At 53.5% G+C, this 24,460-nt stretch overlaps 2 protein-coding genes across 7 annotated transcripts; one reads left to right on the top strand and one right to left on the bottom strand.

Moving 5' to 3' along the window:
• The first annotated feature begins 1,518 nt into the window (after positions 1-1,518).
• On the top strand, positions 1,519-15,815 carry E2F5 (E2F transcription factor 5). Of its 2 annotated transcripts, XM_054708338.1 has the most exons (8): positions 1,519-1,759; positions 7,493-7,602; positions 8,392-8,553; positions 10,637-10,680; positions 11,610-11,674; positions 12,574-12,841; positions 14,330-14,374; positions 15,111-15,815. In XM_054708338.1, exons 1-8 carry the CDS (start codon positions 1,547-1,549, stop codon positions 15,218-15,220), a joined length of 1,017 nt encoding a protein of 338 aa, XP_054564313.1. In that variant the 5' UTR covers positions 1,519-1,546; the 3' UTR covers positions 15,221-15,815. The 2 variants fall into 2 exon arrangements, with proteins under 2 accessions (XP_054564313.1, XP_054564315.1); XM_054708340.1 differs by lacking the exons at positions 14,330-14,374; positions 15,111-15,815 and adding an exon at positions 14,175-14,317.
• Positions 15,804-22,194, bottom strand: RBIS (ribosomal biogenesis factor). 5 transcript variants are annotated; one of them, XM_054708341.1, is made up of 4 exons: positions 22,104-22,194; positions 18,070-18,186; positions 16,201-16,317; positions 15,804-15,933 (listed from the first exon to the last, which is right to left on the bottom strand). In XM_054708341.1, the coding sequence occupies exons 2-4, from the start codon at positions 18,181-18,183 to the stop codon at positions 15,862-15,864; spliced, it is 303 nt and encodes a 100-aa protein (XP_054564316.1). In that variant the 5' UTR covers positions 18,184-18,186; positions 22,104-22,194; the 3' UTR covers positions 15,804-15,861. The 5 variants fall into 5 exon arrangements, with proteins under 5 accessions (XP_054564316.1, XP_008158594.2, XP_027993361.2 ...); XM_008160372.3 differs by having other exon boundaries at positions 22,088-22,193; XM_028137560.2 differs by having other exon boundaries at positions 22,095-22,193.
• Positions 22,195-24,460: the final 2,266 nt, after the last annotated feature.

Here is a 24,460-nt window from a genome sequence, read left to right as displayed (position 1 = left end):
AGGCAGTGAATGCCATATTTGAAGTCTGGGAAGACAGGAATTGTCAATCAAGAATGCTATATCCAGCAAAACTATCCTTCAAAATAAAGACAGAAAATGTATTGCCAGCCAAACTAATTGAAAAGAAAGGCTGAAAGGAAATGATATCAGACAGTAACTCATCCACTGGAAGAAATAAGGAATATTGGAAACAAATGTAGGTAAATTTTTATGGGGTGAGGTATATTTTTCTTTAAATGGAAATTATGTAAGGCAGTTTTAACACTTGTTTGATTTATAGCATATATGGATATGTGTGAGAAAATAGCATGAAGTTGGAGGAAATACAATATATTGTAGCTTATTTTATCAAGTTTAGTCAATACCTGAAGAGTGATACATTAAAATTCATATTGTAGTCATAGTTAAAATGTCAACAGAACAGGTTCCACTTCTGAAATTGAGCATGAAGAACTCTGTGGACCTGTTTCCCAGCAAAATAATATGAACATTTAAAGTCTCTGAAAACTGTCCTAAGAGCATACAGCAAGTGAAGACATTTATTGAAAAACATTTACTAAACCTGTCAACAGAAAAGCCTGAGGCCCTGAGCCATGGCCATCTCCCAGTACCTTCCACTCAGCCTGACGGGGATTCCATAGTGGATGGCTGTGGCCAAGAACATAGGTGTCCCCTCCGCCCAGCTCCATCAGTCCCCTGGGAGGGCAGGCTGGCAGCCTTAACCAGGAGTCTGAAGAGCCAGCAAGACTCAAGTTACTACAATCAGGAATGGAAGCAAGGGCATACTAGCAATAATGGGTGGGAGGGAACCTTGGGAGTTGATTACTATGTTTATGGTCTTGACAGTGATAATTTTATGGCCTATGCTTATCCCCACTCATTAGGTTGAATAAATGTTTTACATGTCAACAGTGTCTCAAAGTGATTTAAAATGGAAGATTCCATTGGCAACGACATCCAAAAGAACAAACTTGTTAGGTTAAATTTAACAAAAGAAGTGTTAATCTTATAGTCTGACAAGTACAAATCATTGTTGAAATAAGATATTCATAGATCGGGAGACAATATTGAGATGGTCATTCTCCCCAAACTTATTTACCGATCTAGTGCACCCCTATCAAAACCCCAGTTAGCCTGTTTGCAGAAGTTTCTAAGATGACCCCAAAATTCATAAATTCAAGGGACCTAGAGTAGCTAAAACCATATTGAAAAAGGAAAACAAAGTTGGGAAATGCATATTTCTGATTGCAAAACACTAGAAAACCCAGTAACTTAAGAGTATGTTACTGGCACAAAAATGGACATGCAGGTCAATGGGCTCCCATAGTGCGGAAATAACCCACGTGGCCGGGTGAGGCCGCCCTATGGGGCGCGGGTGCGGGCCAGGCCGGTGGGCGGGACGCTGGCTCCGCCCCTGCTCTCGGTCCCGCCCCTTCCCGGCCCCGCTTCCTCCTCCGCCCCGCCCACCGCCAGCGCGTCGCCTGGCAACAGCGACTGGCGTCACTTCCGGCCATTTAAACTCGGCGTCGGCGGGGCGCACTCGGGGATGGCGGCGGCCGAGCCCGCGAGCTCGGGGCAGTCGGCGCCGCAGGGCCAGGCCCAGGGTCAGTGGGCGCCCCCCGCCTCCCCCGCGCCGCCGTCGCAGCTCGGGGGCCCGGCGGGCGGGAGCAGCCGGCACGAGAAGAGCCTGGGGCTGCTCACGGCCAAGTTCGTGTCGCTGCTGCAGGAGGCGCAGGACGGCGTGCTGGACCTCAAGGCGGTGAGCGCGCCGCGGGGGCGGGGAAGGGGCTCGGGGCCGGGGCGCAGGGACTGGGGGCGGGGGGAGGGGAAAAGGCACGGGGGCGGGGCTAGGGGCGGGACGCGGGGGCGGGACGCGGGGGCGGGACGCGGGGGCGGGACGCGGGGGCGGGGTGGGGGTGTGGCGTCGGGGGTGGGGGTGGCGTCGGGGGTGGGGGTGGCGTCGGGGGTGGGGAAGGAAGATGGCCCTACACCCGACCCGCCGCGTGGCCGCAGCCCGACCCGCTCTCCACAAAGGGCCGCCCCGCGGCCCGTGCTGTTGGGACCCGGCGGTTTCCATGGGCCGCGCCGCCCCGTGGTGTCCGGTTCCAGCCAGAGCCCTCCGCCCGCCCTCCGCTGCGGAGCGAGTGCCCGGCCTGCGTGGGCGGGGCTTGCGGTGAGCGACTCGGTGCGGCCCGCGACGCCGACCTCGGAGCTGGGCTCGCGGGGTCGCCAGGAGGGCACCTCAGTCCCTCCCTAGTCGCCCGTGCGTGGGGCGTGCCTGCCTTGGGCTCCAGCTCAGGGCCTTCCCGGGACCCGGTGGGCGGAGGCCGGGGTCACGCACCTGCCCTGACCGCCCAGCCAGGGTTTGTCCGGTGGCAGCGCCAGGGACCAAGGGGACAGCCCCGAGCCCCGTCTCGGCGCGAACCGGGCTGTAAGCGCCAGCGGCGCCACGTCCCGGCCGTCACTGCGGACGCGCCGGCGCCTGTCCTGAGCCCGGCCGCCCCAGCGGGGTCCCCGCGCCCGGCCCAGGACGCTCCCCGGACTGCATCCCGGCTCCCTGGGACCTGCGGGTGCCGGGGCGGGGTGTCTGCAGGCCCGGCTTCCCGGGTGGGGGGGGGGGGGCGGCTGTGACGGGGCCCGGTGGCCGCCAGTGCTGTGGGAGGGTCCTCCCCGCCCTGAAGCGCCTTATGGCCGGACAGCTCCTCCTGACGTGCTCAGGAACTGACATGCCTTCTTCCCAGGCAGTCGGGAGGGTGCTGCCGCGCCCAGCTTGCAGGCTGCGGTTGAAAACCTAGAAATGCACCTGTAGCCTTGGACTTGAATAAAAAGAATGACGCAAGTTCGGGGTTTCCCAGAGAAAACTGAACTCCAAGGGCTGACTTGGAAGGCCCCCCGCCCTGGGGTGCTTGGCTTCCTCCTGTTTCCTGAAATTGATGGGGGGGGGGGGGCAGTGAGCAGGAGGGTTTAATATTCAGTCACAGTTTCCCAAAAGGTTAGAGGTTTCTGCAATGCCATTGTCTTACTACGTTAATGATTTTTATACCCAGAGAACAGTTTGAGTATCATTCTTTTTTACATATATCTGGGAAAAAACGTATCGTTTATTTACATACACTTTTCATTCATTTACATATATATGATGTGTAAAATCTATATCTAAAAAAATCTACATTGAAGTCTTTCCAATGATGTTTCTTACTGTGCACCACAGAAAAACGTCATTAGTGATGTCACATCCCGTGCAGGCTTGTCAGCGGCCCTGATGCCGGGACTGTCCATCCGGCCGCTGCAGTGCGCGCGGGAGGGCATGCCGCCCTGGGCACCAGGGCCGGTCTCGGGGCTGGAGGAATGCGGGGTCCAGCTCTGCTGCTGCTGCTCACTCTCCTGCTCCCGGGGAAATTCCACACGCGTTTTCTTTTCCTTTTTGTTTTTTATCATTACGTTTTTGACAATACATCTGTAATTTGATGTATTTTGAAATTATAAAATCATTTTTTTCTTATATTCTTACCTTGGATGGCCCATTTCACCATAAGTTATTGATACTTTTGAGATATACACTTGATATTTTTTAAGAAGCAGTTCAAGAAACAATTTTTGTGAGTATCATGAATATGAAAAATTATATCAACCTTCACATTCGCATGTCTGGATGCCAGGAAATACCCAAGACCACCAGCATGCCGTCTCTTTCCTAACCCGGACATACACCCCTGAAGGACAGGGACACAGTGCTGCCTCTTAGCGATGCACTTTCAAGTAAAGCATCAGACGTGAAGCTCCATTGTAAAAGCTTATGCAGTTTATTAAAGATCAAAAGCTAAAAACTGGAACAGACTGGAAGCGTACACATGTCGAAGCACCGCGGTGTCTCTGGGGAGCCCGGGGCCAGGGCTGACCGGCCCTGGAGAGGCCGAGCCGCTCGGGCCGCTGCGGAAGGAAGGGGGTCCCTCGGCTTTTCATTCCCGCGGGACCCGGTGCCCCCTGCAGTCCCACTGAGAGCCCTCGCACAGCCCGCGTCATCCCTGTTTCCCGTGGGACTGTTTATTTCTTAAACCTCATTCTACAACGTCAGCCACGGTCCCAAGCCTTAGACACGCAGGCCACTTTTTGTTAGCGTTTATTATTTTCCATAAATATGTCATGGAGATGAAGACCTTCCTGCTTGGTCAGACCGTGTGGGCCCTCGGGTGGAAGTGCCGGTGGGTCTGGTGCCGGGACTGCTGCAGGGGGTAGGTAGCTTGGACCTTTGACTGCACACCCGTTTACTTAAGTCTTTTAGGAACATTTCAAAATGTTTTGCCACAAATGTGTGTCACGAATATATAATTAATGCCAATGGGCACCTGAGTACCCACTCGCTTTCCGAATCTGTGTCCTGTGAAACAGAATGGTAACCGCTTTACAACGCAGCTGCGTGCTGACTAGGTCATGCCTGGGAAAGATGTGTCGCAGGTCCTGTACCGGCTCTAAAAGGTTCTCTGCCATAATCTCACCGTGTTTGAAATTAGCTAAAAGCCTGACAGCGACAGCACGTTGTGGGGCACGGTTGAAGGTTTTGAAAAATTCTCATTAAAATATGTCCTGGGCAGTCCTGCTGAGCCGCTCAGGTTCCTCCCACCTTACTTTCCGGCCCTTCACTGCGTGTGTGTGCGTGTGTGTGTGTGTGTGTGTGTGTGTGTGTGTGTGTGTGTGTAAGGAATTGGCCATAGGTAGTATGGCCTGTGCGTTTGTGGGTTTGGATGCTTAGCAGCCCAAACACTGAATACGTCCTGACAGCTGGTCCCGGAAGAGAGCAGCGACCTGCTCTGCAGAGGAGGGCCTGAGGGACAGGTGCTTCCTAGTTCCTGTTTCACGTTCAGAGCCTCGTGTGCCCTCAAAATGCTCCTGGGCAGACGAGCTGCAGCTAATCCTGAGCAACAGCTGCCTGGGGCCCGCCCTCCAGAGCTCACACTGGGAGCGCAGCGCCAGGGAAGCGGGTGGGACGCCGGGCAGCCCGGTCACCGCGCAGGTGCAGGCCGTGCGGGACTCGCCTCCTGGTTCGTTGTCAGCACCTCCCCCCGGGGCCCCTGGCTGGAATGGCGTTCCGCCTGGGCATCACCGCGCTCCCATGGGTGACGGTTAGAAGGGGACCCAGTGTTTGGAGGGGCTCTCCTCCTCTGAGGCCTGTGTGCTGTGTGCTCTCCTGGGCCGTGGAGCGGGTGTGGTGCAATGAGGTGCTTCCGTCAGGCCAGACAGGCCGGTCCCGGCGCAGGCTTGTCAGCGGCCCTGATGCCCGGGACTGTCCACCCGGCCGCTGCAGTACGCGGGGGAGGGCATGCCCGCCCTGCCCTGGGCGCCCCTGGGCCCCAAGGCCGGTCTCCGGGGCTGGAGGAGTGCGGGGTCCAGCTCTGCTGCTGCTCCCGGAGCATTCACACTGCCCCTCTTCTCTCAGCCACGGGCCCCCTCCCCCTTCAGTGCACCCCACCGGAGAGAAAATAAAGCCACCACAAGGAGATGCCTGCCTGTCTGCCGTGGTACCTCTGGAGAGACCTCACAGTTCCTACAGTTGCTGCCCAGCGTTCCACCCCCTTCCTGGTCTCTTCTCCACGGAGGCTCTGAGGCCGTCACTGCCCAGACAGCCGTGACTGGTCCGCAGTGGTCCTGCGAAGCCCTCTCGAGGGTCCGGTGGCCGTGGTCCGACCTGGTGACCCTTTCTACTCTCCCCTTGCCTTCCTGCACCCCTCCCCCTCCTCCTCCGGCTCTAGGGCCGGCTGCCCTTGGTTCCCTGCTCGGCCGCGGACCCGGGGAGTGCCCACTGCGGCCTGACTGCAGGGCTGACGTGGCTGCCCACGCGAAGCCTCCTGCAGGTCCTGTCCGCGCGGGCTCTGCTTGTCGGCTGTGCGTACGCTCATGGGTGTAAAGCGAAGGAAATGATGTTGAGTTTTGGAAATCAAGGGCTAAATGTGGAAGTTGTGAAGTCGTAGGAAACTTCAAAAATTGAGCTAAAAGGGAGACCTGATGGCTCTTTGCCTAAGGACCAAGGACAGCTCTGTGGTCGCTTTCCGGTGACCACCCTGGTGTTCTAGCCGTGAGCTGGGGGGGCGGGGGGGGAGAGCGCTGCTGTCTGGGCACCTGCTTGGAGGACCCAGCCGCCTGGGGCCCTGGGTTCCCTCTCAAGGGCCTCGTCCGAGGAAAGTGAGAAATGTGATGCGCCCACAGCTCCAGTTACATCTGCAGGGGCCTCTGCCCCTCAGGACAGTAGCCTGCCACTCCTCAGACGCTGCAGGCAGCCCGTCTGCACATGCCCCTGGCTGGAGGACCCGAGCGGTGGGCAGGAGCCGCCCACCTTGTGGTGGCCCAGCACTTGGGTTCTTGGAACCAGCGCTGCCCTACGGGTTCCAGATGCCAGTGAGGGGAGCTGTCGGTCACACTTGCTCCCGAGGGAGGCGGTCCAGCTGGCAAAATTATGGGTTTTGCCCTGACTGGCTTGGCCCAGTGGATAGAGCGTCGGCCTGCGGACTGACGGGTCCCAGGTTCGATTCCCGTCAAGGGCATGTACCTTGGTTGCGGGCACATCCCAGAAGGGGGCGTGCAGGAGGCAGCTGATGGATGTTTCTAACTCTATACCTCTCTCTTCCTCTCTATAAAAATAAAATATATTTAAAAAAACAAATTTAGGTTTATAAAAAGTATGGGTTCAGTAGGAGCTTTTATACGGGACCAGGGAGGCAGTGATGCCTGAGGGCGGCACATGCGCTGTGCGGTCTGGGTAGTGCTGGCCACGTGGCGAGGACACGGTGTCTCGCGGCTGCAGGAATCGAGACTGCGCCCCGTTCCGCAGGCTGTTGCCGAATCCACTTGAAAAAGAGCCGTGGGTCCCGTTCCTTAGTTTCCACTCGTTCTCTTAGGGAACAAACAGAAATGTGAGTGGCCGTTTTTGTTGACCTGTGGCGGCGAGTGAGCGCCCCGCCGGGACTGGGTCGCGGCCCGGGCCGGAGCGGGCGGGTGATGTGCTGGGTGTGGGGGTCACTGTTTCAGAAGTGCTCACAGTGCGCCAGGTTTCGCCATGTGTGGCCTTTAGAATTCGCCCCAAGTAAGTGGACTGAATATGTTTTAAATTACCGAGATACAATTTTTCAAAGTTTCAAAAAAGAATTGAAGCTGTCTTTAGTCAAGACTGTTTACAAACTGGGAAATGAGGCAGGACGTGGCCGGTCAGCAATTTGCCGTCCGGGGGTTAGCCCAGGAGGTGCCACGAGGTGTTGTCACTGTTCTTTCGTCCCACCGGCTTTGTGCCGCCACCTCTCCATTTTCTTGCCGTTTCAGCATCTGCCGACTTTCCATGGAGTCGTGTCCGCTGGCCTCCGGGTGGGAGAGCTGCTTGAACCCCAGCCACTGTTCCCGGCCGCCGGCTACGAGCTGGCCCTGGGCTCCGAGCTGTGCACTTAATCGCCAGCTCTAAAATATGAATTGTAATTGATTCCATTGCCCCCGCCCCCTTTGTAAACAGGCTGCAGATACTTTGGCTGTGAGGCAGAAAAGAAGAATTTATGATATCACCAACGTCTTGGAAGGGATCGACCTGATTGAGAAAAAGTCAAAAAACAGCATCCAGTGGAAGTAAGTCGAGAGGCAGGGCTCCGCCCGAGACCGGCTCCTCCGGAGCGGCAGAGCCCGCTGTGCGCACGGCCGCCGCTGGGGCTTCTGTGCCCGGCCCCGAATGTGGCTGCTGGGTTAGGCCCTTGCTCTCTGCGGGTTAATTTACACTCTTACAAACTCACATCATACGTTCTCCCCCAAGCCCCGCACGGCACCCCGCACACTGCTAGGCCACTAATCCCTCTCCGCCCAAGTGTCTGTCGGCTGATTAATTAATACAGACGCCTTGAGAGCAGGAACGACGTCTTACGTGTGGGAACGTGCGCCTTATAAATAATAGTTGATCGAAATGCACGTTGTCTCTTAACTGTGATCTGGTTGTATGTTTGTGACAAATGTATTCTGTTTTGCAAATTTGTCCCCTTTGACCTCTATTTTTTATTTTGGTCAAAATCCCACCAAAATATGTAAAGGTTATCATTCATTTTACCTGTATCTCAGTCTACATCTGAGATGTCCAAGTTGACAGTTTGGCTGTGACATCTTTTTGGTGTATCTGACACCAGCCTGACGTTCCAGGTGATCACGGTAAAACATGCTGGGAAATTTTGAAATTTCACTGTTCTTGCCAAGAAATATTCTAAGCAATCATGTTCTGAGGCGTTGTAATTAAATTTTTTAATCCTTTATTTTTATAAGAGTGTAAAGATTTTGTCTTCAGCATATTGCTCCTTCGGTGTTCGTGCTGTAAAAAGCAGGTGCTGTAGTTGGCCTGGCTCTGACACGCGTGTCCATGCTCCCTGTGTGTAGAGGTGTGGGCGCTGGCTGCAACACTAAGGAAGTCCTGGAGAGACTGCGAGACCTCAGAGCCGAGGTTGAGGACCTGGACCTGAAGGAAAGGGAACTGGATCAGCAGAAGTCGTGGCTGCAGCAGAGCATCCGAAATGTGATGGATGACACCATCAACAGCAGATATCCTTTTCCATGGTTGCACATCACATCCAGCTGGGGAGGGAGAGGCACAGGGACAGGTCCAGCTGGGGAGGGGGAGGTACAGGGCAGGTCCAGCTGGGGAGGGGGAGGTGGAGGTACAGGGGCAGGTCCAGCTGGGGAGGGGGAGGTGAAGGTACAGGGACAGGTCCAGCTGGGGAGGGGGAGGTGAAGGTACAGGGGCAGGTCCAGCTGAGAGGGGGAGGGGGAGGTACAGAGGCAGGTCCAGCTGGGAGGGGGAGGTACAGGGGCAGGTCCAGCTGGGGAGGGGGAGGGGGAGGTACAGGGGCAGGTCCAGCTGGGGAGGGGGAGGCACAGGGGCAGGTCCAGCTGGGGAGGGGGAGGTACAGAGGCAGGTCCAGCTGGGAGGGGGAGGGGGAGGTACAGGGGCAGGTCCAGCTGAGGGGGAGGGGGAGGTACAGAGGCAGGTCCAGCTGGGAGGGGGAGGGGGAGGTACAGGGGCAGGTCCAGCTGAGAGGGGGAGGGGGAGGTACAGAGGCAGGTCCAGCTGGGAGGGGGAGGGGGAGGTACAGGGGCAGGTCCAGCTGAGAGGGGGAGGGGGAGGTACAGAGGCAGGTCCAGCTGGGAGGGGGAGGCACAGGGGCAGGTCCAGCTGGGGAGGGGGAGGGGGAGGTACAGAGGCAGGTCCAGCTGGGAGGGGGAGGGGGAGGGGGAGGCACAGGGACAGGTCCAGCTGGGGAGGGGGAGGGGGAGGCACAGGGGCAGGTCCAGCTGGGGAGGGGGAGGGGGAGGTACAGGGGCAGGTCCAGCTGGGGAGGGGGTGCTGCCTGACATTCTCCCAGCCGGGAGTCGGGTGCTTTGTTCACTGTGATGAGATTTAAGTTCAGGACGTAAATGTAACATTTCAATTTTATGTTTCTAACAATTTAAAAATTTTGCCTTTTTAAGTTACATAGTCTGTCTGGTACCATCATTCCTGTGTCTCATTGAGAAAAGAAATTTCGTCTCCTTTCCGTCTACCCGTTGCTAGACTGTGATACACAGGCCGAGTGCCCGGGCTCTGTGAATTGTAGACACCATTGTGAAGTGCGTAGGTTATTGTAAATCGGGTGGGGAGCCTTTTTCCTGCCAAGGGCCAGTTGGATATTTATAACGTCATTCTTGGGCCATACAGATTTATCACCTTAACAATCGGCCTGCTGTATTTGGTCCCATGTTTAATTAACTCGCCCCTAATGCCTTGGCAGAGCCAGACCAGATGATTTTGTGGCCCCACCCCTGTGTTCCGTGCTCTGGACGGTGAACATCCAGCAGCGCTCAGAGCTTTGAGAAGTTCGTGTGGGTTGGACAGCCCGGGATCCTTTCCCCTGATGCTGACTCAGCGGGGGAGCCTCCCAGAGGGTGGGTCCCAGGCTGGCGCATCTGCCAGGTTAGAAAGAAGAGGGGTACCCTCCCACGTTTCCGCGTCACTGTCCCCTCGCATGTCTGTGGTGCCTGGATATGCGAGCGCCCCTTTGCTCTCTGGGACATTTCCCCTGCATCAGCCTCGTGCCTCATGAACTTTGACCTACCTGAGGTCAGGGAGGCTCCTGTCATCTCGTCCTGGGGGCACAGGTCCATGAGCTCACGTGTCACTTTCTCTGTTGGTCAGAGCTCCTTCAGTGCGAGAACTTGGGGTTTCAAGCTGTGCCCTGTGGAGCCCCAAGATTCCAAACCCATTGAACTGGCTGACCTTGGACTTTGCTGCGCGGCTTTCCAAGGTTCCAGCTGCTCCCAGGACCCAAACTGCGGCCCAGGAAGGTTGTGGGTGTGGAGGACTCTGTGGCTGTGGCATCCGCTTCGCCGCCAGCGCCCCAGCGCCCGGCTCCGGAGGAGGAGGTTTCTGTCTGTCCCAAGGGTCCGCCGGCCAAGAACCCAGAGCAGCCGGGCCCTCCGGGCGCTTTTGCTGGTGGTCTCTGCTTCTGCAGGCTGAGACTTCGGCTTTTCTCCTCTGACTGCGGCAGCCCCGCCAGCACTCGCTCACGTTGTTTGTTTAGGCCTCTGGTTCGTTAATGGAAATGCCTAGAGCTTGACGCAAACGTGTTCCTTAACTCCTGCGACGTACGTTTTCCTACGTGACTCACGAGGACATCTGCAATTGCTTCCACGGTGAGTTGGTGCCGCCTCTGATCGACCGCTGCTGCAGACTCGGAATCCGGGCTTCCCCGGGCCAGGGTCAGGAGTGGGCTCCCGTCTCGCTGCAGTGCGCTGGGCTCGCAGCCGCTCACGTTCTGTTCCGTGACAGTGACCACTATCCCGCTCCCGTCGCTGTCTGCATTGCTGGCGGTAAACTGGGCGGGAGGGGCAGCTCCGTCAGAGTGGGGCTAAATGACAGGCGCAGTCAGGGGCCAGCTTGAACTCGGTGCTCATTGCTCTGTCCGTGAAACTGCAGCGAGCGTGTGGGCACAGCGCAGGGGAAGCAGGATGTGCTCTTATGAGGAAAACCCGCTTCCCGCCCACCCACCTCGTGTGACTCTGGAAATGACCACATGAGCGATGAACAGTGACCAGGGTGGGGCTGTGCACACACGTCTCGGTAATCATGCCTGTAACGAGGACAGCCTGTCAACTGACTGCAGGCGGGTGTGGCTGTCGCTGGACGTGGCCACCACCCGGAGGCTTAGTCTTCCACAGAGAGGGCAGGATTGGGCTTCACAAGTGAGCTCACTCACGCTCCAGAGTTCAGTGTGTCGCACCGTCTCTGCTGTCCCGATCATTACAGTATCTTAGCTATTTCAAGTAAACAGTGAGATTTAGTTGATGTTAAAAAGCTGTCAGCGTCTCAGATTCAACAAGATTCACTGGAGCTGAGCTTGTTCATGAGAGATAGATCTGAGGCTGCGTGTTGTCCTGACCTGAGATCTCCTACATCTGTGACCTCCGTTCTCCTCAGCACAACCCTGTAGGGTTAGTCCCTGCTCTACAGAGGAAGAAGCAAAGCCACGCCCAAGCCTGGGATTCGAACCCAAGCCTCTGTCTCCAGGGCCCACCCACTTGCCACTCCATTTCCTAACATCGAAACGTCTGTTTCCTGACAGGTGACACACTGTTGGCCATCCAAGCACCTGCTGGCACTCAGCTGGAGGTCCCTCTTCCGGAGATGGTAGGTGTGGCTGGTCGGAGCGGCCTCCTGGCTCGGCCTCCGCGCACGAGCTCACTGTGAGCTCTCGGGCGTCAGGGCCAGCGTCTTGATACTGAATCTGGATGTCTTCAGTACTTTGGTCAAATTGGAGACACGACTGAATGAATTATGTAGCATTTTATTTTTTTAAATTAGATTTAATGAGTCATGATATAGTCAGTAATCTCAAAGCATCAGTTTGGCTGTATCTGCAACCCATGTACCAGTCCTGTCTGTGGAAGAAGTTCAATTGAAATATCAACAATAACACATTGTTTTAAATTGGGTCATTTTAACACGTCTGGCTCATTGAGTCATATATGTATTAACTCTTTGCTACGTCCAAGTTTCACGAGTTTAGTTTGGGATCCGAGTTCTAAAACTCACCTGAAAGCTGCAGCACCCAGAGAAGGGGCAGACAAAGGCGGCCGCTGTCACCACGGCCCGCCCCGCCACCCTAGGGCTCCGATGTAGTGTTCACATAATGGACTCTGCAGCCTCGGGATCGGGGTGACTTGGAGATGCAGGGACGTTGCACCCGCCTCTGTAGGAGACGTCCGGGGTGTGCTTGCTGCCGGAGATGGACGGCAGCGGGGGGCCGTGTGCTAGGGCCCACGCCCGGGAGGGAGTCCACACAGAATGTGAGCAACCATGACGTCAAAAGGGAAGTGTGCCAGAAGTCTACAACTGAGTTTTTGGAACTCGGTTTTTTGAGAAAAGCTTGCTTTAAGGGGCAGGGGGCTTAGAGCCTCCATTCCCTGTCCTGCTCGTGGTCTCCACTCAGTGTCTTGACCGACTGCCTCTGTTCTGTTGTGTGGATTTAGTTACTCCCTAGTAGCTTTATCTCATTTTCAATTTGTTTACACCCAACAACTTCAAAGGGTCAGAATGGACAGAAGAAGTACCAGATCAACCTAAAGAGTCACTCGGGCCCCATCCACGTGCTGCTGATAAATAAAGAGTCCAGTTCGTCTCAGCCTGTGGTTTTCCCTGTTCCCCCACCGGACGACCTCACGCAGCCCCCCTCTCGGCCTTCAACTCCCCGGACTACGCACAAGCCCAGCCCCACCCCGCCGAGCCCCCCGGGGCCGCCCGCCTCCGAGAGGACCCCTGGCCTCGAGCACGTCCCGGCCACAGACTCGGCTTCAGGTGGGCCCAGAGCCTGTCTTAGGAAGGGGAGCGTTTCTCAATGTGCCTGTGGCCCAGTGACCGTCACCTGATGCAGGAGGGAAACAGGAAGCTTATTAGCTTCATCAGCAAAGTGAGGCAGTGCCTGTGTCCAGCGCCGGGACAGGTTTATGGAGACATCCTGTCTTTTTACACTATTTATACTTACTATGGTTATAATTATGTGTGTATCGTATCAGTATTTTAATACGTTATTATGGATTTGTTTCTGAAGATATGTTTTACACACACGGTCTGATTGTATATCCAGAAACATACAGTGGGTGGGTGCGGTGTGGCTGAAACTGTATGGAGCTCTGCACGCTCAGCGATGTTTAACGGTCTCAAGTGCAGTTTTCTTTAGGATTCCATCGCGCCCCTGCTGCCATGTGCACGTCGGCTCTTATCTGAGGTTTGCTTTGTAAGGTGATCTCTGGGCACTCGGGACAGGTTACTGCCGCCCCTGGCTGCCTTTGCCGAGTCGGGCTGTGGAGCGCAGAGACCCCTTGTCCTCGGTGCTCACTGCGGTGCCTGTGTCTGGAATGCGGACTGGCTCAGGGATGGCGGTCACGCCCGTCTAGCCGCAGTGCTGCAGGTCATTCAAGCTGGTCCCATTTGTACCTTCGGGACGTGTCTCAGGACAGGGCGGGAGTCTGCGCCCAGGTTGCTCTCGGTGGGGCCTGGTGAGGCTGTGAAGAAAGGTCTGACCACACACACAGCGCCTCAGGGTCGTGTCCTGCCCCCTCCATCCTGTGGTCCCTGTATTTCTACCATCCGGTGTGGGGATGCCTGTCCTCCGAGTATAACCCAATGGGAAGAAAGCAGGCAAGCTCTGTAAGGTTCAGCTCAGACCCAGTCCACCGGCTTCACCAATCATTCAAGTCTGAGCGGTTAGTTTCTGTAGGAGGTTTTGTATCAGGAAGTAGTAAGAAAGGTAGCTCAGGGGGCCGGGTTGAAGAGGGCTGACAGACTGAGGACTAGCGGACAGCCAGTGACGTTCTGTGACCGGGAGGTGGCCGTGGAGGACCACACCACACTGAGTGCCAGGTCGTGACTGGGAGGAGACGCCTGGGAAGCAGAGGGCAGGGCCGTTGTGCAGCTGTGAGAACATTTAGGCCACACGAGGGTGATGGCAGTGGGTGCATGAGAGAAAGAACGAACACGCAAGAAATACCGTTTAGACAAAATAAGTCCCATCTGCGTGTGGAACGGAAAGTGATGGCGCTTTACTGGCTAAAGCCCAGGAGTCCGCTGTGGGAGGAGGCGGCGGCTTTGGGGCTATTTGAGTTTAGAAATTTACAAGTGAAACGTGTAGGTGCGAATGGACACATCGTTCCATGCGTTCTCGTCCTTCGCGGGGACTGAGTCGCGGGGCTGATGCGGACTCCCGTGTTTAATGTGCTGTGCCCAGGGAGAGCCAGCTGCCCCCACTGCAGATGTGACAGCGCGATCACGTTTCTCTTCCCGCAGGGTCTGTTACTGGAGATATCATTGATGAGCTGATGTCTTCTGACGGTAAGCAGCTTAAAGTTGTACTGCCTCCCTCAGGCCGAACTGCTTCCCTGGAACTTCCAGGGGCACAGGATTGATTAAGTACTTAGTGCCTTGTGGCAAGTTGTGAAAACTCTCCTTCAGTAACACTGGTGAGTAGATCCTGGAAGTCTGGCCCCGTCGGTCTGTGCCTGCTTCTCAAGGGGACTCTCCTCAGGGGCCACCAGCCTGCACTGAGTAGCCTTCCTAGGCCAGTGATGGGCAACCTTTTGAGCTTGGTGTGTCAAACTTCGCCAAAAAACTGAGCATAACTCGGGTAGTGTGTCACTTTGAGGAAAAAACTGACTCCAAGACTCTAGTCGCAAATGTTTCATCCTCGGCATGCGGCCGCGTGTCATCAGAAATGGCTATGCGTGTCAGTGCTGACACGCGTGTCATAGGTTCTCCATCACTGTACCCAGGCGCTGGCACACAAGTCCTTTCACTCCACAAGAATCTGGCTAAGGCCAGTAAAGCTGTCAGTCACCCATACGCCAACATGAAGCCACCACACTGCTCCTGACCATAGCCATGTCATCATCTAAACTGAAGTCTGTCAGACTCAACAACCCATTTCTCAAGCTTATACCTATAGCCCATGCACAGTAAACACAAGTCATTAACTTGATCATTGCTTTTCTACATAGAAATGGTAATTTAACGGATGGGCCTTTGGAGTGTGTGAAGCTGCATTAACCTTGAACCTGTGCTTTGCTTGCAGTGTTTCCTCTCCTGCGGCTCTCCCCCACCCCCGCGGACGACTACAACTTTAATTTAGATGACAGTGAAGGAGTGTGTGACCTGTTTGATGTCCAGATACTAAATTATTAGACTCCTTGGAAACCTGGGACAGTTATCTACCTCTAATTGAAACCTTGTAGACGTGCTAATAACCTGAGTATTTATCATGAAGTAACACCTGTTTAGGTCGCTGATTCTGACGTCTTCTTCCCTAACTCTTGCTCTCTGACTTCTCAAAACGTCAACTGTGGAAACGGCTCCGAAGCCCCTAGAGTGACTGCATTCTGGGACTTGAACTTCCTTCCAATTCTAACTCCTGTTTTACTCTTATGAGAGGGAAGTTAGAAGAAGGTTAAAGGTCATCAAAAACCGAAATGGCCAAGGGCTGGTCACTTACTAGTATTTGTGTTCCGCTTTTACTGCCATGAAACTGTCCATATTTCTGCGCTCCAATCCTGACAGTCACTGCCACGTATGAGGTGAAGGTGTCCGAGAGGCTGCGGTCACTTCCCATGAAGAGTTTGTGAAGTGCCTTCGTTCTAGCACTTTAAGTTCACCACGTTTGCTGACTCCTGACATTCCACTTTCCTGGATTATAGGAGAGGGCTGTTTATGTAGTTTGTTTTTAAAATGTGCCAATGCCTGTACATTAACAAGATTTTTAAAAATAAAGTTGTATAGAGCATTTAATTTATTGGTCTTTGGGGGAATCTGATGCATCACCAGGTGCATTACAACTGAGCCATTAATCTCGTAGCTTCGTCAACATTCACGGGTCTGCTTTCCGGACTGGGCTGAAGAGCCTGGGGGAGGGAGGGAAGCGTTCCGTGTGAGCATAGGTAACAGGAGTGCACAAATGACCGTCCGCTAGTGCCCAACTCCATTTCCACTCCCGCCTTTGGACGCATGGTAACTTCTCATGTTCACAGTGTTCATGCATGTGCTACACATACAGCACACCACGTACACCAGAGAGCCGAGTACTTACAGACCACATTCGACTTACAGGCTGTGAAATTTGGGGTTAATTTACTAGCCTCCAGTTTACTAAAAGGAAATGCTCTACGCACCAGCTGTTTCTGCAGAGGCTCAAGGGAAAGGCCTTGAGAGAAGTGCGCAAGCTCCTTCTGTATGTCCACAAAAGCTTCATTCATTCTTTTAACTTTTTCAGCATTCACAATGTTTATCTTTTTAAAAAAGAAAAAGAACATTAATCCATGACCTCATAACCCTTAAGGATAAAATATACTCAACCTTCATTTAACCTTGTTAAACCTAAATTCTTAATAAGACAATTGTACCAGTTTCTGGGCAAGCTTCACACTAAAACTCTCGGTCTTATTGGGCAATGTTGGACAAAAGGTTCGTTTTTTAAGAAGGACAAGTATGTGGAACACCCGCTATCTGACTTCACCTGGGTAAGCAGGCCAGTGCGTGGACCAGATGGCCCAGCTGTAACTCTCGCCAATGAGGCGGGAGCCCGCATCCCATGCTCCCGTCCTGCTAACGGCCTCAGCCTCCCTCACGTTCTGGCCCAGCCATCGGGCAGCCCCCTCTTGAATGTGAACGGTGGGGCGGAGGTCCTATTCTTCCTGTAAACCTTATGCCCTGGCACACGCTGGCCCCGCCCTCCCGCTGTCACCTGCCAACACCAGGACTACCTGCTCCACGAAGGACGTCCAGCCTCGGGGGAGGTACAGGGGCAGGCTCACTACGCTCCAGGCCCGGCGTCACTGCCTGGGGCGTCACCAACCACCTAACGCTGTGGCCTCGTCTGCCGGTCCTCACCTGTCCACATGCCGTTTAGTCAGGGTTCTCACACCTCACTGCAGCCTCCGCGGCCATTATTCCGTTCCTGCACTCCCTCAGCCAGCACAGACCCAAGACCATTATTTCCTCAACCACTGCACTTTCCTTTCCACGTCTCTCCCATGTCATACTTGCCCGCAAGCCAGTTACACTCACTGATCAGACTGCTGAGCCTAAAACCAAAGCCCTAGAAACTCGTAGCCGGGTGAGTGGCTTCATTTTAAATCCATGGCCACAAACTTCTGACCACTGCACGGTGCCTGGCCGCCACCGCCCTCTGGTAAGTCAGGCTATTTTCTGAGAAAACGACATGACCAGGCTGCCAACCCACACGCCTCCCTCTGGGACACTTCCTCCAGCACAGGAGGCTCCGGGGCTCCCACCTGAGGGAGCCCCACCTGGGCCGTGGCAGCTCTCTGCCCGGGACACGCTGCTCCCGGCGCCTCCGCGCTCTGTGCATCACTAGCTCCTTCTCACTCAGGTCTGGGCCCCTGTCAACTGAAGACGATTCCATGTGAAATTGTCACTCCAAACCCGTCATATCACCGGCCTTATTTCCTTTATAGCATTTCCAAAATCATAAAGTCACTTGATCAAAAGCTGACCTCAACTAGTTCATGAAAACTGAAAAATAAAATGTTCCATTTCTGTGTGCTATCATGATATTTACTAAGTCCCAGAGAGCTGATGCCACATACTACTTCAACTTGAAAACATTTTCTGCAGGACTCACTCTGCTATATATATCCTGATGAATAAATTTCCTATTTCCCAAATATAAGAAAAAACAAAAAAGATAAACTTTTCACATTTTGCATTTTAAGGAACACAGTATGGTATTCTCACTTGACAGGTTCTTGAATATGCCTGAGGTCAGAGAGAAGGACCTGTTCTGACACGGGGATTTCTGAGATCCGATAAAGCTATCAAACTGCTACTTGGGAGTCTCAATGGTTTGCAGTTAATTTTTTTCGTTTTGTACATTTGGATTTTTTTAAACAAATGTTTAAAATCCTTCTGCCCTTGTAGGGAAGGCTATGAACCTGTTTTAAATAAAAGCATTTGGTTTCTCGTTAGCTCTGCCTTCATGCTTTGCTTGTAAACAAGGAAGCTGGGTGCTTAATGCTCACCTTCTTAAGATTCGTGGTAACGGGTTTTGCTTTACTTTTCCCCTTGAAGTTTTTCTGGCTGGCTATGTGGAACACACTCCTGGGCTTCTGCCCTTTCCATTTGTTCTTGGCCATTGTCTAGAAAAGAGAGAAAAGGAGCTCAATTAAGCTGTCCACATTTATGACTGTAAATCAATTTAAGTTTTTAGAGTGCAGGTACCAATTAAACCTAAGAAATTCCACCTTAATGCTGGTTATTCTTTAAGTTGCTGCATGTATTAAATTATTTCCATGTCTTCAGCCGCCTTTATATTTCCTGCTATTAGGAGTGCAGAGTAGGTATCTAATTCTTTTCTGCATTTACAGCACCTGGCCCACAGGAGGCGCCACATTCACTTCTGCTGGTTGAATCAACATTAATATCAACACAGGTGCTTTTTCAGCTTCCTGCAGCAGCCCACCACGTTAACCATCACTACCCACCCTGCTGGTCCACATGCTACTGTACCACTCTGGTGCCATATCCTAGGACAGACTCTTTCCTTCTTTTTATTCCCATGTCCTCTCCTGTGTGCCCATCCTCAAAATCAGAACTTAATCCTGTACTTCCTACTCCCGCCTCCCTTAAATTACTTTCACATCTGTCAGGTCACCTCACTGTAGATGGCTCTTGCCTTGAAACTTCAGATATTCTTTGTTCTATAGCTGAACACAAACTAAGCCTATAAGTTCTACCTTAGACACATCTCTCCAATCTCTTTAACAATGCACGTGAGGAACAATTTTTAAAATATAATAGTTAAGACTTACTGAGCTTTTACTATGTGTACAAGCACTATGCCTTCGTTTTGTGTACTTTGATTAATTTCCTCCTCACAACACTTTGTGGAAGGTACTATTTATCCCCATTCAAAGGGAAGTTAATGTGCCCACTGTCACAGCAGAAGTAATCAGGGAATGCCACGCAGAGCTAGTGGTGGCATATGGCCACTCCTGTCCAGAGGGGGAAAACGTAGGCTTACAGTTGTGAGTACGTGGAAGTTTGTTCTTGTATTATTATTTACTAGAGGCCCAGTGCACGAAACTCATGCACTGTTGTGGGGGAGGGTGTATGTCCCTCAGCCCAGCCTACACCCTTTTGCAATCTGGGACCCTTCGGGGGATGTCCGCCTGCCAGCTTAAGCCCAAGGGGATTGGGCCTAAACCGGCAGTTAGACATCCCTCTCACAGTCCGGGGCTCTTGCAGTCCAGGACCCCTCACTCCTTACCGCCTGCCTGCAGCAGAGGTGGGAGAGGCTCCCTCCACTGCCGCTGCGCTCGCCAGCCGTGAGCCTGGCTTCTGAAGTGCACTGACCACCAGGAGGCACCTCCTGCATTGAGCATCTGTCCCCTGGTGGTCAGTGGGTGTCATAGCGACTGGTAGTTCCGCCGTTCAATCGATTTGCATATTAGGGTTTTATTATATAAGATTAACTAGAGGGCCAGTGCACAAATTCGTGCACCAGTGGGGTCCCTCAGCCTGGCCTGTGGGATTGGGCTGAAACCGGCTCTCTGACATCCCTGAGGGGTCCAGGATTGCACGAGGGCACAGGCCAGGCTAAGGGACCCCACCAGTGCACAATCAGGCCGAGGAGGGTCGCGGGAGGTTGGCCAGCTGGGGGGGGGGGGGACCACGGGAGGGCTCCAGGGCCTGTCTGGCCCATCTCGCTCAGTCCCGATTGGCCAGACCCCAGCAGCCAGCTAACCTACCTGTTGGAGCACCTGCCCCCTGGTGATCAGTGTATGTCATAGCAAGTGGTTAAGCAGCCTTAGCATATCATTAGCATATTACGCTTTAATTAGTTGGATGGCCAACCAGACACTTAGCATATTAGGCTTTTATTATATAGGACTAGAGGCCTGATGCATGAAAATTCATGCAAGGGTAGCCCTTCTTTCCCCCCGGCTACCAGCACTGGCTTCCCTGTGGCACCCAGGACCCGGGCTTTGCTCTGGCCACCGGCCGGCACCTGGGACAAGCACAGTTTCCCTCCATCCCCAGCTTCATCAGGAAAGACTTCTGGAATGACATCCGGTCTAATTAGCATATCACCCTTTTATTATCATAGATTATTGTATTACTTTCCATACAACTACTTTTGCCCGACCCTGTATAAATGAAAATGCAATACAAAAGCATGATGTAATATTTTCTGGGTTACTGCTAGTCCCTAGATTTGGTTAGATCATGGGCTTGGGCAAACAATACCCATGGGCCAAGGTTGGAGACCAGGTGTAAGCTGACACAGTGTCCCCTGACTTGTTTCGATCTAACTTATTTTGATGGCACATTCCTATTGTCAGCAGATGAGCAGAATAGAGAGACCTTTCATAGCTTATCAAAAGTCTGTAAATATTTACTGAGAACTTGGCCTCCTGACTTCTCTTAGAGATTAAGAAGAACAGAGAGTACATTCCTCTTTGTTGACCTCCTATTCAGTAGTTGTGTATAAAAGGCATTACGCGGTTAATAAAGCGAGCTGCAGTAGCTCGACGGCTGCAGTCGGTCGACGACCACCTGAAGACTCCTCCCGACCCCGCTGTCCTTTCTTTTCTCAATTCCCACCTCCCTACCTCAGCCCGGTTCACCTGTCAGGCTGGCCCTGACAGGCCAAATCAGGTCAGACACCTTCTTTGTAAATAAAGTTTTATTAGAACAGAGCTATGTCCATTCAACTATGTATTGTCTTACAGGTGCTTTCCTGCTATAACTGTGGTCCACAAAGCCTAAAGTATTTACTATCTGGCCCTTTACAGAAAGACTGTCCGCCCCTGTCACAAGCCATGTGCACCCAACTCTACCCTGAAGAGTCTATGAAATGAACATGCTAATGCAAAAAACCTGTGAGGGCACAAGAAGCAATGTCCTCTGTGGCAGCTGCTGGGACCCGGGACCCAGACACATCTGTCACTCTCCTCCACCTCCCAGGCACCCACCGCTGCACATTGTTCTCTGAAGACACCTGCACATTCCTGCTTCCTTCCCTTTGCTCACATTGTATCTCTCGACTGAAGTTTACATCCTCCAAGTCCCCAACTACGTAACAGCCACCCTTTCCACCCCAAGAGTAGTTAATACTTAAGCAGTTATGGTGGGTAGTTCCGTCCTAGGCTGGTATCTTCACTGACGAGGTCAACCTTTACCTTAACTGAGCCTATCTGTCTTTTTGCATCTAGGATAACACACCCTTAAAATGTCTGGGTAACTTGTAACTTCCCTTTCTCTGGACCCCTTGGGGCACAAGCTAATGTGCAGGTGCCAGGACAGAGACCACAAATTTCTTCATTATCATGTTAATTGTTCCTGCACCCACCTAAGTATGTGTCCATCATTGTACTTTTTATCCAATCCCAGGGGTTTCCCCGCTTTGCTTTCTCCCGCCTCTCTAGTCCATCACCAATGGATTTCATGTAACCCACCTACGTCCTTCCTTTGATTGTAATGTATAAACATAGATGTAACCCGCCATTCTCCGGAGCATCATCTCAATCCATCGAGATTCTGCTTCCCGGCAACTGTCGAGTTTGGCTCAAAAACTCACAATAATTCTTTACAGGTCTGAATGTTTTTTCAAATTAACAACACTACAGAAAAGACTTTATTATAGAAGAAAAAGAAAATACACATGTTTCCCCAAGTTCAGTGACCTAAAATCCAATAGTAACCAAACTCCAACCACTCTAGCACTCATTCATCAATTACTTCCATGTCCAGGTGGCACAGAACGACATACACCTGAAACACACAGGCCGTCACAGGCAGGCTCATGGGGAAGGTAAGAGCCTAGTTGGGGGGACAGGGAATACCCCTGACAACCGCGTGGAAACCATGACGCCAGACAAACCCAGAAACTGGCCCCGGCCCAGGCCTGAGGCCCAGCGGTCGGAGACGGGCGGCGGACCCGGTCCGGCCACAGCGGCGCGAGGCCCGCCAGCCCCGGTCCGGCCACAGCGGCGCGAGGCCCGCCAGCCCTGCCCCAGCCCCAAACGCCCCACCAACCTCTCACCAGGCCGACCTCTCACACCCTCGCGTTGCTGCTCGCTACTCCAGCTCCGGTGACGCCACAGGCACGCGCAGGATCCAGGAAGTTCCGGGAGGCAGCCAATTAAACTTCCTCTCCTAGACCGCGGTTCCGCCCACCGAGCAGAGCCCCGCCCACAAAGCGAAGGTCTATTGGTGACTCGGCCAGAACGCGAGGCAAGCCCCGCCCACAGAACGTAGCCCCCACTCACCGAGGTTGGTAGTACCCACACAAAGCCCCGCCCACCGAACGTACTGAACGTAGTTCCGCCCTTGAGCAGGCTCCCGCCCCTGACATAGCCCCGCCCACAGGGCTCTTGTTTCTGAGCACAGTATCTGAGTGCAGCGACGCCCCGCCTCCGCAGGAAGTCCCGCCCTCCGCGCGAAGCCCCGCCCTCTACAGGAACTCCGGTCCCCAGCGTCCCCTGTCTAAGCGGAGCTGTGGTTTAGCAAACACCGTTGGTCACTGACCCGAGAGGACGTCATCCGAGCGGTCGCCCTAGGCCTCTGCCTTCGGTCCCAGGAGGGGGCGCTCGCACCCTGGCTGGCGTCCAGGCGCAAGGAGCCCAAGTCCTTTCCTCAGGGTGTTTCCTCGCTTCTCAGCGCGTGTGGGGCCAGGCAGGGCGCAGGCCACACGAAGATGTTGCCAGGAGGGTGTCAGGAGCTTCAGCAACGCAGCGGTCGCACGCCTGCCTTCCGGCGTCCGCGTGCACCCCCGTTCTGATCTCAAGGCTCACTGTCTGGAAAGTAACCCCACGCTTCCAGAGCATCCCTCTTGCGAGTCTTAGGTCACACGGTGTCACGTGCCTCGCTGCCTCCTGTGGACGCCCTGGAAAGCCCGGTGTCCCCGGCGCACAGGTGACGTTCCTACCTGACTCTCCTGGGGAAGCGCGCGGCCTGGCCGCGGGATGCCGCCTCCGCGGACGGGGGTCCCAGGCCTCAGCTTCAGCTGTTCGCTCGGCAGTGCCTGTAATTCATGCCCCACCGCCTGCCTGCCTGCCTGCCTGCCATCGTCGCTCTGTCCCCTTTGTCCCACCCACGTCCCGCAGCTCCATGCCCGGGAGCTGGGACTTCACATTTGCTCAGTGACGAAATGCCCTGAAAACGACTTCGAAGCTCTGTCATCTGATGAGCAAATCCCTGGAGGAGCACTTCTTTTATCTCCGCTCCACAAATCTGTTTTCAACTTAAGGAAGCAGGTTTTATCCAGAGATATCTGGCCAAATGCCTAGAAATCCCAAACCTGAACATAGCAAATAGCCGAAGGTTGAGAAGGGTGCAGTGCATATCAGAGGCCATAAAAACATCCTAAGGTACAAGAAGTCCTTCCGCGGATTTTATGGTTCTTGGTTAAAATGCAAGTAATAGTGTAAAACGACAGGAATTGTGACACAGGTGCATGTTTAAAACCCAGAAGACTGGCAAGGGCAAAGAAGGACGTGTGTTACTAAATTAGAATCTGACACTGAATTCCAGCGGTGTTTAAAGAAAAAAAGGGGGGAAGGATGCTGTGCTTTGTAATGACCAAGTTCAGCTGATAAGCAAACACTCAGGCTGTCTAAAGCTCAATAGTGATTCCGTTTTTCAGTTGAAATTGTTGTCTGCACAGACCACAGTCAACAGTTTTTTACTCTCTTCTTTGTGTCTTTTTAGAACAACTCCATTGTGCTGGAACTTGGAATTACATGGCTGTCTATACTATGAAAAATACAACAAAAAACAAACGTTGGGCTCCTTAGAAACTTATTTTTTTTCTTTTCCTATTAGACCGTCATGCAGAGTCGTTGTAGACATTTGGGAAATTGAGAAAAGCATAAAGAAGTGCACACCAGTGATGAGTGTGTTCTGATCTAGCTCCCATCATCTGTCTCACCTGGGGATTGTCACAGCTTCCTGACTGCTTCCCCCTGCTTTAATCTCTCCCCAGCCCAGCAGCCAGAGGAATCCTGCTGAAACGGTGATCAGATAATGCCATCCCTCAGCTCCAAACTCCCCATGTCCCCTCATCACCCAAAGTAAAAGCCAGAGCACTCACAAGGGCCTCTGCCCGGCTCTGGGACCCCCCTGACCAACACTGCTTTCTCACTGTCCTGAAATCATGGCCCCTACATGTCTGCTAAGCTCCTCCCTCACCTCCCAGGTCTTATTTCAAATGGTGTCTTCTCAGAGAGGCCTTCTGACCACCTCTGTACCATCAGGGGCCCTCTTCTCTGCTGTGCCGTTATCCCATATATAGTTTATCCTGCTTATTATCTGTCTTCTCCATAAAGGCAGAGCTTTTTATCTGGTTTTGTTTGCAGATGTCTTTGTTCTCTAAAGCATAACAAATCACCCCAAAATTTAGTTGCTCAA

The sequence above is a fragment of the Eptesicus fuscus genome, chromosome 19, assembly GCF_027574615.1.
Source record: "Eptesicus fuscus isolate TK198812 chromosome 19, DD_ASM_mEF_20220401, whole genome shotgun sequence".
In the NCBI taxonomy this organism is placed as follows: domain Eukaryota; kingdom Metazoa; phylum Chordata; class Mammalia; order Chiroptera; family Vespertilionidae; genus Eptesicus; species Eptesicus fuscus.
The sequence above is the reverse complement of the archived record's forward strand: the minus strand, read 5'-3'. Positions and strand labels throughout refer to the sequence as shown.

Bases quoted from the DNA above. Each gene is read 5' to 3' on its own strand.
- E2F5 (XM_054708338.1), top strand. From the start codon at position 1,547: ATGGCGGCGGCCGAGCCCGCGAGCTCGGGGCAGTCGGCGCCGCAGGGC. The intron at 7,603-8,391 runs GTAAGTCGAGAG...CCCTGTGTGTAG, and splicing joins AAAAACAGCATCCAGTGGAA to AGGTGTGGGCGCTGGCTGCA. The intron at 11,675-12,573 runs GTAGGTGTGGCT...ACAACTTCAAAG, and splicing joins AGGTCCCTCTTCCGGAGATG to GGTCAGAATGGACAGAAGAA.
- RBIS (XM_054708341.1), bottom strand. From the start codon at position 18,183: ATGGCCAAGAACAAATGGAAAGGGCAGAAGCCCAGGAGTGTGTTCCAC. The intron at 16,318-18,069 runs GTGAGCATTAAG...TTTTTTAAAAAG, and splicing joins TTACCACGAATCTTAAGAAG to ATAAACATTGTGAATGCTGA. The intron at 15,934-16,200 runs GTGCGTAGAGCA...TCCCTCCCCCAG, and splicing joins AGCCTCTGCAGAAACAGCTG to GCTCTTCAGCCCAGTCCGGA.